At 42.0% G+C, this 13,573-nt stretch overlaps 1 protein-coding gene across 4 annotated transcripts in view; it reads right to left on the reverse strand.

Moving 5' to 3' along the window:
- The window catches only part of Ildr2 (immunoglobulin like domain containing receptor 2), a 66,853-nt gene extending 53,286 nt beyond the window's left edge, over positions 1–13,567 (reverse strand). For 3 of the 4 annotated variants that reach the window (XM_008848249.3, XM_008848246.3, XM_008848245.3), the window contains exon 1: positions 13,372–13,567. In XM_008848249.3, coding sequence (XP_008846471.1) covers positions 13,372–13,417 — 46 coding nt within the window. In that variant the 5' untranslated portion in view covers positions 13,418–13,567. The remainder of the gene's footprint in view (positions 1–13,371) is intronic. The other variant, XM_029553606.1, reaches the window with a different exon arrangement.
- Positions 13,568–13,573: the final 6 nt, after the last annotated feature.

Consider the following 13,573-nt stretch of genomic DNA (forward strand, 5'->3'; position numbering starts at 1 on the left):
CACACACACACACAGACACACACACACACACACACACACACACACACACACAATTCATGCTCCAAAGAATAAGGAATGCATTTTTAGACACATTTGCCTTTTTACACACTAGTTAAAGGCATGGATTTTGGAGTGAGTCGTAAATTAGAATCTTGCTACATGACCTTAGGCAAATTACTCAACTTTTGAGTTTCAGGTTCCTCATAAGTAAAACCAAAATAATAGTAATAACCTTATGAACAATTTTGAGGGTTGAATGACATCTTTTTCTAAATACTTAGGGTAATAGTTGATAAGCACTCAAGATATGCAATTGCTGCTTTTGTTGCTGTGACTATTACAGTCTGTTGACTTCTTTGACACTATGGACCCCAAACTAGGCAAGCACAGTTTCCAGATGTGAGATACTGAGCATTAACAAGAAAGAATGGGCAGAAAATGGACAAGAATGCTAGAATATGTCATTAGTAGTTCCACAGTGACAGGATCTGGGTGTGCTTATCATTTCACTTGTGCATTTCTTAGAAGTCAGAAGAGACAGTGTGTGTGTGTGTGTGTATGTGCATGTGTGTGTGTGTGTGCATCTATGCACACTGCACAAGCACAGATGCATATACAGGTGCAACAGGACTCTATACTGAAGACAGAGCTAAATAGCTAGAGAGGATAGGACCAGGATTTCCAAGTGTCAATTTATTAGATTTTTGAGGACCACAAAAGTTAAGATTTAGCTAAAAATGGCAGTACCTTCCTCAATTCCATAGGTTTTCAATGGTAAGATGAGTACCGCTCAATTTCTGAAGCTTCCCTGACCATGTTCACCATACATCCATATGTATGGTGTGGAACTGCTCTTCTGGCCCTAGCCCTAAGTTCTGGATGAGAGAATGGACCTTGTACCCACATATGTCTACCTCCTTTATTTGTCTCATAGAGACCATTCCTACTTTGGCATACTAGTTTACAATCTGGTTGCTCTGCCCTGAATTTTAACATGCTTTTTCAGGACCCAGATAGCAGCCTCTTCTCCTAAGGGCTCAATGTAGTTTCCTATACTCCTCATGCATAACTGAGCCAGATCTGAAACTGTGATGCTGCTATTCATCCACATTCAAGGAATACCTCTCATAGGCTCTCCACTCCTACTCAAAGCTCTTCATAAATGGGAGCTAGTTGGGGTGGGGCGAGATTTTCCAGTTCTTTATGGAGGTTGAGGTGTGAATTGGGGACATCCAAATAAAATACGTAACCTCTGGCTCCCTTTCCAAGAGCTTTGCCCTGAAACTAGATTAGTGTCCTGAGCTGGGATCCTACTGCTTAGGATTTTTTTCCATCCTACCCTTTGTTAGATGCCTAAAGCTTAATACTTCTTATGTTGGAATCTATACAGGGTAACAGGAATACATAACTTACAATTTTGAATGAAAGGTCAGTACATTAAAGTTCTTGAACCTCTTTGTTTTTTGAACATGTATTTGATCTAAGAAATTGTATTTACTCCCATGGGTCTAACTAACTGTTTTAGACCTTCAAATCTTAAGCCTCACCTGCCTGTTGAACAAATACTTCAACTTAAAACACGTGTAAACTTTGCCATCTCCTCTCTCCCTAATTCAATTCTTACTTACATCTTTTTCTCTATCATTGATTATTTTTTCAGTGTTGACTACACTTTTTCCCGAGGAAACACAAGCAAACATCAACTTAGCCCAGATAAGGCACCATTAACAACCAAAGCACAATTCTATCAAAGTCCAACTTGATAAACCAATGAGTTTTTTGGCTTGCTTACAGAGAATGGGTGGCAGGTTACTTCCCAGGCCAAAACAAGCTGCATCACCAAAAAACTTTACCCCAGAATGTATGATGATTTTCCCATAGATACATAGATCAAGTCTGCCCTTCAGTTGACCTTCCACACTATATACTCTAGCACCTCCCAAGACTACAAGACCACGAGACCAGGAGACTGCATGCAATGGTGTGGCTGACATCTTAGGTGAGGATCTGATGACCCTCCTCAACCCTCCTTTATGAAGAAGTGTCAACAGGTCAAATAATGAGGGTCTCTCCTGGGTCGTCACAGTTTCTCGGATGAAGATGGTCATGGCTGTTATACTCAGTGGACGGTGTTCTACATTAGTCAGTATTCTACTTATCCTATTGCCCCAAGTGATGGTTTGAATCTGAAACGTCCCTCCACAGGCCTATGTGTCTGAATTTGGCCTCTAGCTGATGGCACTATTTTGGGAGGCCATGGAAACTTTGGGAGATGGAGCCTAGCTGGTCACTGGGGTTGGATCTTTCAAGGTATTTTATCCCTGCCCATATCTTATCTTTCTGTTTCCTGATCTTCTTTGATGCGAACAGCCTTCATCATAATGTTCCCATTACCATGACCAAAGCTGTCATGCCTTCCCTACCATGGTGGATTGAAACCCCCTGAACCTATGAGCCAAAATAAATCTTTATTATCTTCATTTAAGATATTTCTATCAGGAACTGTGGTCACAGTGGGGCAAAAGTAACTAATACACCTTAGGCAAAAACTTAAACCTTGGTGATATTTTTTCTCTATCATTGACCCCATTCAGTTGGTCACTAAGTCTAATTATCTCTCAAACTTGATCTTTCTCTATTTGTACCATAACTTTCAAATCAGGTTTCTATTTCCTCCTACTAGATAATAGTTGTAAAACACTATGCGTCAGAGATTACATTAAGCACCTTTCCTATAGCAGCTTACTGAATTCTTTCAAAAAGCCCATAAAATAAAAATTATTGTAAAATCCACTTTACATTTGAAAAACTGGTACTCAGAGAATGCATATACCCTGCTAACATATCATGGTAGTGGGTGACAGCCAGGTTGAAACCCAGGATAACTGACTCCAAAGTTCTTAGCCATCCCTTTCTTTATATAAGTATCACTGATGACTGGGTATTAGATTAGTCTCCTAAGTGGTCTCCCTACTTCTACCCCAATCCACTTTCTACATTTTTTTCTAAAATATTCTTTTTAAAACACATTATCATCCAACCATTTCAGTTTCTTGCTTTAAAGTCACCTTATTTATTCCCATTCTCTGCAAGATAAAATCCCAGTCATGCCTTGGTATCACGTATAAGATCTTGTCCATGATTGGTCCTATGCATAGTTCTGTATTTCTCATCCTTTGTCTCTAAATATGTTATTTTCCACACGACAGTCGAAAGGTGTTCCTGGAGTCAAAGAGAAGCACTGAGGAGGAGTATTGCATACATAGGAGCAAGTACAACCACTCAGTGGGAAGGCTGGCATTCTGAGTTCAGGCACTGAGTTCAGTTCTTAAGGAACTTGAGCTTTGAAGCTCATTTTAAAATTTTAGAGGTTCCTGGAGTAAAGTTCATTTTTGTAAATATGAAGAACTTCAATTATGAAAAAAATTTAAAGATATATATGTATTGTTTACTTCCTGTCTGGAAGGTTTTGAGTTCTGGTGTTGTTTTCAGATTGATTGGTTCAGGTATGCCTTGGTTGGAAGCAAGATTCCTATTAGCTTCTCTCCCTGACACATAATTTTTTTTCTCATAAGAATCTTAATATTGGTTGTGGTCTAGTGTCTTGGGTTTTACAGATTTTACTTTTAAGTGTAAAACCTTAAATGTTTGGTACTAAACATTTATAATGACTGTGTAATCATAAACAAAAATACATAAAATTTTGACTATAATTATGTAGCACAAAAGTTAAGGTTGTATGCCATGCTGTCATTGTAGAATTAAACAAAACTATTACTAGGGCTCAAAAGAGAAAAAAAATTTAGAGGTTCAGAAAATGCATCCTCCATCCTTCAAACTAAAGTAAGCATTCTAGAAAACTAAAGAGCGGCAGCTTAGAGGAGAGCAAAAGGCAGAAAAGAAGTGAAGTGAAGCAAGGGAGTACGTGGCATTGAGCTCATTTGTAAAGACCTGACCTCCTAAAAGAGTTCAATAATCCATCGCTGAAAGAAGTCTACACCTACTGAAGATTGTAGGAAGTTGTCTACATTTGCAGAGGAAAGAGTCATCACTCTTAGACTATCATGCTATTCTGTTATGTATTTTGTCCCTTGCTTTCCAGAAAAGTTGCCCTTGAGTATATTTTAAAACACGTGCTAAGTTCTGGCAACAGAGAGAAAAGACAAGTTCCAGCTCTTGATAAATTTAATATAATTTTTTAATAAAAAGTCCTTGAGAATAGGGGCCAGGATTTGGTTGAGTCTATATCCTTAATACACAGCAAAGCTGTATAGATTCTAGCTGAAGTCCAGAAAAAATGTGATATGAATCATCAAGTGAATGAACACATGAACCTTTGAGTCTGAGTAGTTTTTCTTAGCAGGTAGACCTCAGTGCAGTGCATGAATTCTGACCAACAGCTAGGAAGCAGCCAGAAAGTAGAGTGACTACTGACAGCTCAGAGCATCAGCCCTGCCGCCAGCTTATCATCAGACTAGGGAAGGTCAGCTCCAAGCACAGGCAATGCCAGCAAAATAAGGTCCTATTCCAATTCTCATGAGCAGTGACAAACTGTGTTCTTATGAGAATAACAAAAGCAGGCTCTAAGGCAAAGCTGTTCTTATTTTAGCAATCCCCCCCCCCACTTGTTGTAAGCTATTCCTGCCAGCATCTCTGAGAGGCAGATCTACAAAGCACACCCCCATTTTAGAGAAACAAAGATTGCTACCAAAGGTCACAGAAAATTATCCTTGGAGACAAGCATCTTTAGAAGTGTTGTATAATGCTTACCCACCCCTTAACTCTTTAAGTCTCCAAAGCAGAATTCAACAAATTTCCCACTCTTCAAGTGTACCTTGCAGACTACCAAGATATGTCTTTATTCACTATGACAATACAAATCTTCCTTCTGCTGCCTTAAAGTGAAGTCTTAAGAAATTCATCTTTTGTTTTAACATTTTAACATGTCCCGATTTCCCAAGATACTTTTTTAGTGACAACTAATGGACAGGGTTCCTAAGTGTAAAAAATTAGCAGAAGGTGTGCACATGTCTTCAGTAGGATTAGTCCACAGCCCAGCCAAGTAAAGAAAAGTGGTATATCCTTTAATGTTAAGGATGTACGCAAAGCATTTTGGCAAATATTAACCTCCAGGTTAAAGGGTTAGAGACAAAGAAAGTGTAGCTTGAAATTTTTCTTTTAGAAACAGAAACCATCTTCTTGATCAATAAGATTAAAAAATAAAAAGTCTTTATTAATGATGTAGATATTACCTTAGTACTTATCTATATTCTGAGCTTTGTTCTCCAACTTTCCCATTGACTCCTTGAATTAATCACCTTTCTTCCAATAAATTTCTTCCCTGCCTAAATTGGCTAGAATCAGTGTGACCTCTTTACTTCCTCAATACCTGAGTCTTTAATCTACATTACAAGTGGAGTAACCAGATGGAGCATTTGGAGATTAGAAGAATAAAAAACATGATAGCATTCTTAAATGTTTTCTCTCTAAGAATCACAAAAGGCAACAAAATACATCCCCATTTCAGATAGGACTGTGGTAAATGCCAGTGCTGTCCTCACCCAGGTGGGCTTTGCTTACGGCCTAGTTATTATTTGCTGCCCAAAACTTTAAAGCTTGTGCACACAGAGCTCATTCATTAAGTGTATTTCCTATACCTCTAGCTGGGTCATGCTTTCTCATTCTCTGCCATCACTGTGTAGACAAAAGCCAGACACACATCTTTCTATCTGATTTGTTTCATCTTCTACAGATCTGGTATGAGTTCATGGGTGGATGTCTAGCTGGCTTACATGCTGTTCTAATGGGACCAAAGCAGTGCTAAAAAAAAGGGTCAGTCTTTATCTTGCAGTGTGGAAGAACATTAGATACCATCTTGGTTCATCCAGGTATACCAGACTTCAGTCATTTAGACAGGGGAAAATACCTATAAGAATGTTCCTATTAACCTTTATTAACGTGTTATCTATATTTCCTGTCTAGATATTTCCCCTGAGCTCCAGACCCACATATGCAACTTTGCTCTCTATCTCAGTTATGCAAACACCTCAAACTCATCCTGCTAAAGATGAGTTTTCCCTCCCTTTTAGAAATCAAACATCCTAGATTTTAATGTGACTAGAAAAACCATCCAAGAACTACATTTTCTGGTTTCTCTTACAGCTAGTTGTGGTCATGTGACTATGTTCAGGACAAAGGTCTGTGAGAAGTAATATACACAACTTCTGGGGTACCTCTCTCCAAGCAAGCTGATTGCCTTCAACTCTGCTTTCCTTGTTCCTCTTGCTGAGAAATGCCTATGACTGAGAGCCACAGGTTGGGAACGGTAGACCTAGCTCCACAGATCTGAACAGTAATGGGAAAGAGAAAGAAATTGCATTATTATCAGTTACTATGTGTGATGGTTAGTAAATATTGTCAAATTGATAGGATTGAGAATTACCAAGGAGACAAGACTCTGGGCATGTCTGTGAGAGATTACTTAGATGAAGTGAATTGAGGTGGGAAGACCCACCCTAAATGTGAAAAGTACCATGCCATGGGCTGGGGTACCAGACTGAATCAAAAGGAGAAAGCAAGTTGAGCACAAGGATTCATCTCCCTCTGCTTCCTGACTGCAGATACAATGTGATCAGTGCCTCAGACTTCCTGCCATGAAGGATTGTATCCTTGAACTAGGAGCCACACTAAGCTTTTCCTTCCTTCAATTGTTTATGTCAGGTACTTTGTCTTAGCAATGTGTAAAGTAACTAAGATACTATGTTTTAGGATCTCTAGATATTTCTAGACTATAATTTAATGAAGAGACAGGGAGGAAGGGAGATTTTTCATCTTCCTCCTCCCTTATGTGTTTTTCTACTTGTATTAATTCAAGTCCATGAATGATATTGCTAGAAATCTGGGGCCATCTCTGGCATTCTTTCTCCTTCTACCTCTGCATCCAATCAGTCCTGCTTCCATCCTGTCAAGTCTGTCCACAGCTCTCAATTCCACTGTACCATGTAGGCTCAGGGTCCCACCACGTCTTCTCTCACTGCTGCAAATCTTGCCCACATCTAACTTACTCTCCACCTTGAGCACAAGTGATGGTTTTAAAGTGCACACCTGATCATGGCACTCCTCTGGCTCGGACTCTTTAGATGCTCTCTAGCCTTCGGAACACAACAGGGCTTCTCTTTCCTTTTCTTCTGCAGCACTAAATGCTTCAACCATGAGTAAATATTTATAGTTCTCAGAAAATATCATGTCTTCCCTTGATTTTCGGTCTTTACACAGCCTTTTCCCTCTGCAAGTTTTCCTCTCCCCACCACACTTTTCCTTGCTAACTCCTACCTATTCTTCAGGACTTCCTCAAGTATCACTGTCTCTAAAAGCTTCCTGTTCTTAATGCAATCACAGAACCCCACAGAATCATATCTCATTGCCTGAGAATGTCCTATTCAGTCATCTGGATCTTTTGTTAACAGCACCTTCCATTTTGCAGACTTCTAAAGATTCTGCTACATAGAACTAGATTACAGTTGTTAAATGATTTAGTCCAGCTGATTGACTGCATTGTTTGTTCCCTCCCCAACCTTGCATCGGTCTCTACGGGCTCTATACTTAACATACTACAGATGATGATATGCTGAGCCACATGATTTCCTTTGCCTAATATAATATCAGCAGATATGTCATAAGACACGTCCAAGTAGAAGTTTTAAAGGCACTTGTGTGATTTGGCTCTGTACACTCCCCCATAACCCCCCAAGCATTTTCCCTCTACCATGAGAACAGCATGGCCAGATAATGTCTGCTCCTTTATCCTGCACATTGGAATATGAAGGCAATTGATACTGAATCAAGTCTACCAAGCCTAGCCAGCATTCAGCTACCCATAGCTGACTGTAGCTATTATGTGATATGATCAAGAAATAAGCTATTGTGAGCTATTTAAATTTATTTTTTGATGATGTACCAAAATGTTGATGAATACACCTGGTTTGGGTTCATAATAAGGACTGAATTATTACTATGTGCCACTGGTCTAAGAGTTTTACATGATCTCTTCTTATTTATCACACCAGCACTATGAGGTGGTTAGCTTTTCATTTTAAAGCCAAAGGAAATGAGGTAAAATATTAAGCTGGCATTCATATCCAGGTCAGTTGGAGAGCCTAACCACCCCCACCCCCACCCCCCAACACAAACACACTACTGCCTCTGCCCTGCTTCTGCTGCTGTATCTGCCTCTTGGCAAGCTTAAGGCCAGGCGTGAGGATCCTGCTGTTTCAGCAGGAGTCAGGATCCCTGTTGACTATGAGGGTCCTGCTCTTCATTTAGAGCACCACTTCCTGTAGCCTCCAGACACTGAAAGAGAACAGAGGAAGCGGCATGTTCTTCTGAGTTCTTTCTTGTTTCTTGGCCCATAAAGAACTCTAGTCATCCAAAAGTCTTCTTTCATTTTCTGAGAGCCAAAAACAGTATCGCAAAAATCAAGATTTTAAGTGTTTATATAGCTCGGTGACATCTTGCATGGCTCCTGGGTGCACAGCATTAACCCCTAGTCCCAAATATTCAGCAGTGTCTGCTCTGTCCCTGGGACACAGCCTCTACCCACCTTTGACTTGCAGGAGTAGCCCCTGTCTACCCCACTCCCCAATATACCTTGGGCTTTAACTAGGGAAAACTAACTGCTAATCTTTTTCACTTTTCCCTGTATGATTTCCCTGAATTTTATGAACTCTATGCCTCAACATCCAATATCCCACAGTAGACATCATGTACATTCACCTAAGTCAAGAGTTCTAATTTGATCCACTTTAATCAGAATAGAATGATTCCCTTGGATTCTGACTCTTGAAACAGCCAAATCATGTTAAAGTAGTGACATGCTATCTTATGCTTTTAATCAATAAAACACCATGGGGTGTTTAAGGGCTTAGATAAGCCCCTTATTTCCTTTAAGCCTTGATCTTCTTGAGTATAAGTAAGTAATAACAAGCCTTACTTAGAAGGATCAAATGGTATAACGTGTAAGAAGGCCAACACAGAGAAAAACATTGCGGTAAAAATAAGAAGGACAACCACCACACACCATTACCTTTCTTTATAGTATTGGTTGAAGAAAAGGAAGGATAAAGTGCTAAAAGGAGTGAAAACGGAAGTGAGCCCTGAGGAGTGAAGGGATATTCTAGGGCCATGTTGGCTGGAGGAGGATTCAGCCCATCTGGTCCAAATATTCGCTTCTCTCTATGGGACTACAGGGCAACCACACAGAATTGTTCAGGGAGAACCCAGAGAGATCTCCCTTCCTAGCTGTTATTTTTCATCCTAATCATTAATTAGAATGAAAAGGTAACCTCAGTTTCCTTCATTGGGCAAATTATGAAAGGATGAAATTGAACCTGCCATTCTTGAGCTTTGATATCCAGGTCCTCAAAATTAAATGGAGAAAAGTTCATACTTATAGAATCATATAGCTAAAGGTAACCTTAGAAATCATCTCATTCAATAGACTATAAGACCTGCCCATGGCTACACAGCTGTTTATGGAAGAGCTAGTGCTGGAACCCAAACTTCAACTCTCAGGTCAGGGATCTTCCACTAACAAAGTTCCAATACTAATACTACTAACATTAGACAAAGCACTGAATACTTACAGTAAGACTACTATTACATAATAGCATAGTGCTTACACTAAGACTAGTAGCACTGATACTGTATAAGTCTGTATAAATCAGCCACTCAGCAGACTCACTATGTCCAAACTATAGATGGTGCTAAAACAGTTACCTTCTTCTAGTCCAGAGAGAAGCATTCAGATTAGGGGATGGTGAGTGCGGGGACCTCTGTGATAAAGGTGCTGAAAGAAGTTTTGGTATAAACATTACTTCTATGAAGGAAGGTAGAAGAGGGAGAGATCATAAGGCCTATATAGAACATAAAGGGGTTAAAGGAAGTTGAGGTAGCTCTAAAAGTGAGTCTTCCTTTCCCAGGATTAATAACACTAATTCTCCATATTCACTATCCTTACATGGTTATCAGATGGGTTACCTGAATGTAAAGTGGCCTAGATAACAGCTATGTTATCAGTACCTCCTGGAGCCTCCTCCAGGTTGGGTTAGGAGTCTTTTTGAGGCACCCCATAACACTTAGGGAAAATGTACAATGCTTATCCTGAGGTCTACAGTTCTACAACCAGTGTCTCTGCCTTCAGACTGTTCTCCTTAAAGTCAGTGGCTGTATCTTATGCATCTTACTAATCTTAGCAGAATTCCCGGGACATGATAGCAACTCACTAACTGTGTATCTAAGTCTCAATTCAGCTGTCACCTCTTTGGGGACTTAATCTCAGAGTTGGCTTGGATTGAGTATGTCTTTTCTATGTGCTATATAGCACTGATATGGGTCTTAGGGAACCATCATCCACCATAACAAATGACCCAAATGCTAGTTTGAATCACTGACTAGACTGGCAACGCTTTGAGGGTAAGGATTATGTCTTTTGGTGCTTTCTTCTCAGCACCTATCATCATGCTTAGAAATCACAGGACTTGTGCACATGCCTAAAGACTGGGCAGATAAATAGATGAGTGAAAGAGTGCCAAAAGAAATGCTGAGGGAGTGTGCAGTCTTCATCACGGAGACACCCAAAAGAGTCTCTAGGAAACCCATAGCTAGCTAAGGGAGTGGATTCCCAGAGTGGCAACACGATGTTTCTCACAGCCTCCGCTGCCAGGGAAGATGAAACGTCACCAGCACTCAGGAACAAAGACTGAATGAGCCCTCCTTCAGGTCTCAGGCTAGAGGGCACCTGTTGCTAAAATAACAGCTGGTAAGCATTTTGTTTTGTTCAAACAATAACAAAAACAACAACAACAACAACAATAACAACAACAACAACAAAACCAATCTATTGCGGGAAGTAGCATCACAATGAGAAATCAGGAGGCTAAATATATAGCAGGAAGAAATACTGGATTTTAGCAGTGAAAGACAAGGAGGGAACCGCCACAGCCTGAGGGAGGAAAAAAATGAAGTGTTGATTAGAAATTGCTCAGCCTGCATTAAAGCAAAACAAGGGAGGATTGAGGGAGCATGGGAGGGGGAGAGAGGGGAGAGAGAGAATGGATATGGTTTTTCTTGGCACACTGTCTCATTTTTAATCTTTTTCCTTTCTCCCTCCCTTTCTATCACCTCTCAAGAGAGAATTCATTGATTGGGCGGGACTAAAATTTCCTGCCTTTCCTCATATGGTTTCTGTGTGAGGAATGAGCCTGAATCCCTCTCACCCTTGACTGCTTCTCTCTCCTCCCAGCCCCTTCCCCGGCGGCCATTGTTAGCTCCTCTACTTTGCCTGGGTTGAGAGGCACCTTGTCCATCGGTGCATCTGACAGCAGCAAGGGGATAAGGAGATGTCAGGGGGTGGTCAACGCTATTTACAGGAGTCAGATCACCCCCACTGTCTGACAGCTGAGATGGTCCTGATAAGTAACCTGTTGCCTGTTTCCAGGCAGAGACAGCTCTCCAGGTACACAAGGCACAGACAAAGCATCACCTCCCTCCAAACAAATATAAAGCAACACACTCTCCTACCAGAAGCCAGCAAGGTAGATGGAGCAGATACAAATAGGTCTGGCTGTGGTCTAGGAGGACTGAGATGCAGGCCCAGCCACAAACAGGCATATTGTTTCTCTGTACCCCTTTCTATAAACCAGGGGGCTGAAGTAGATTTCCTGTGGCCCCTCCACTAATAGGATTCCATTTTATAAGAAGCTGTTAGCCATCTAGAGAGGCCATATGTTCTTTTCCCACTCTTGGGCAGATCCTGTAGGGGAGGAGGGTCCAGAAAAGCACCTCTGACTCATGGACCCCCTCCTGAGGTGCCTGGCTGACTTCAGGGAAGCCACAATACAGGCTGCAGACCCAAGTTCCCCTTAAAGATAACAACTGAGAAGAAGCAACTCAAGGAGTTGGAATGAGTGAGGGTGGCAGTGGAAGGCACCAGGAGGCCAGAAGAGGGGGAAGCATGGATCAGCCAAAGCCTGGAATTAGATGATTCATATTTGAATAATGTAGGAGGAACTCAGAGCAGCCAAGATAAGAGGCTAACTCTGCTGAGGGTGCCCTCCCCACCTCCCCTCCCCAGCCTCAACCCAGCTGAGGGCTAGAGCAGTGTCAGGGCCTTTCATTTGCAAGAGGGAAAAAACTCAATTGATAATTTCATTCTGAAGCTAAAGTAGGGGCATTTGCCTTTCTTTCTTAAATGTGTCTTGCCTTCTTTCAGTGACTTGCTTTTGGATATTTTGAGCTGCTTCGTATTTTCCTGGTGATGATTTTTTTACCAGATCCAATGGGTACCCCCAGAGGAGACAAAATTTTGCTCCTTTTCCTGCTACTTGCTCTTTTCTCCTATCATTTGCCCCCATCCGGACCTCATGACCTTTCTGACACCCTGTTCTGTTTCCTCCATCACTCTGTCTTCATCTGGCTTTGAATGGTAGCCTCTGACCCAGGCCAGGCCATCCAAACCCTCCTTCAAAGCATCAGCCTTCAGCAGGGCTGCTATGTGAATCTCTCAAAGGTGGCCACCCAGGGGCCACTTGTTCTTTACTCCAGAATCATCCCATTGGACAAGGTTTTACAAACAAGGACCTCTCCCAGCACCAGAAGATGGGAAGAAAGTTCATAAAAGGGAGAGGGGGCCAGCAAAGGCACCCTCAAATTATCTTCACTGGGGGCAGGGGAGTTGGTCTGTTAAAAGATCTTTAACCATCTCCAAATGGATGAAGTGACTGAGTAGGCCCTGAATTCCAGGGCCAATCAAGCCTGTCCAGCATCTCCATGCCAATACACCCTCCTCAGTACCCAAGGAGGCAAAGAGAATGCCCCCGGGTCTCTTCCTTTTCTAGAGAAGGAACTGGGGAGACACTCTCCTGCCCCTGCCTCCAGAAAATGAATCCTCTTAATGAAAAAGCCCCCTCTGAGCTTTTCCCTGGCATTGCCTAGGACTCAGAGCCTTAAAAACTCGGGAAAGACCAAGGAAGAACCGTTGTCTGGAGAAGAAATCCACAGCCTAAGAACAACCTCATAGAGCCAGTGAGTCAAACACCTGCATCTCCATCCAGTTCATTTGGAACCCGGCTTCTCCCCTGCTGTTTCCCCCACCATCCCACCATCGTAACCTAACACACACACACACACACACACACACACACACACACACACACACACACACACATACACACTCACTCTCCAGCAGCCGGCTAAGCAGTTTTAACAGAGTCAAAAAATAAGAAAAAATTTATTTTTTAAGGTGGAGTGGAATTACCTCCTCTGTGGGAATCCATCTAAAGTTAGTTATTCGTCGCTGTGGCAAACGACTCTTACCTGTTAAGCAGAAGACAGCGGTCCACCCCAACACGACCCTGTCCATTTTCCCCAACTTCCCATCCAGATTAGGAGTGGGAGAAGTGGGGGGCGGCAGGCTTGCAAGGATGACCCGCGGCAGCAGGCGGCGGCCGAGCACGGCCCCGGGCGTCCCTGGGCGCCGCCGCCCGGCGCTGGACGCCGCCGCCTGCGGAACGCGCTG

This window comes from Nannospalax galili, unplaced genomic scaffold, assembly GCF_000622305.1.
Source record: "Nannospalax galili isolate Female #2095 unplaced genomic scaffold, S.galili_v1.0 scaffold383, whole genome shotgun sequence".
Taxonomy (NCBI): domain Eukaryota; kingdom Metazoa; phylum Chordata; class Mammalia; order Rodentia; family Spalacidae; genus Nannospalax; species Nannospalax galili.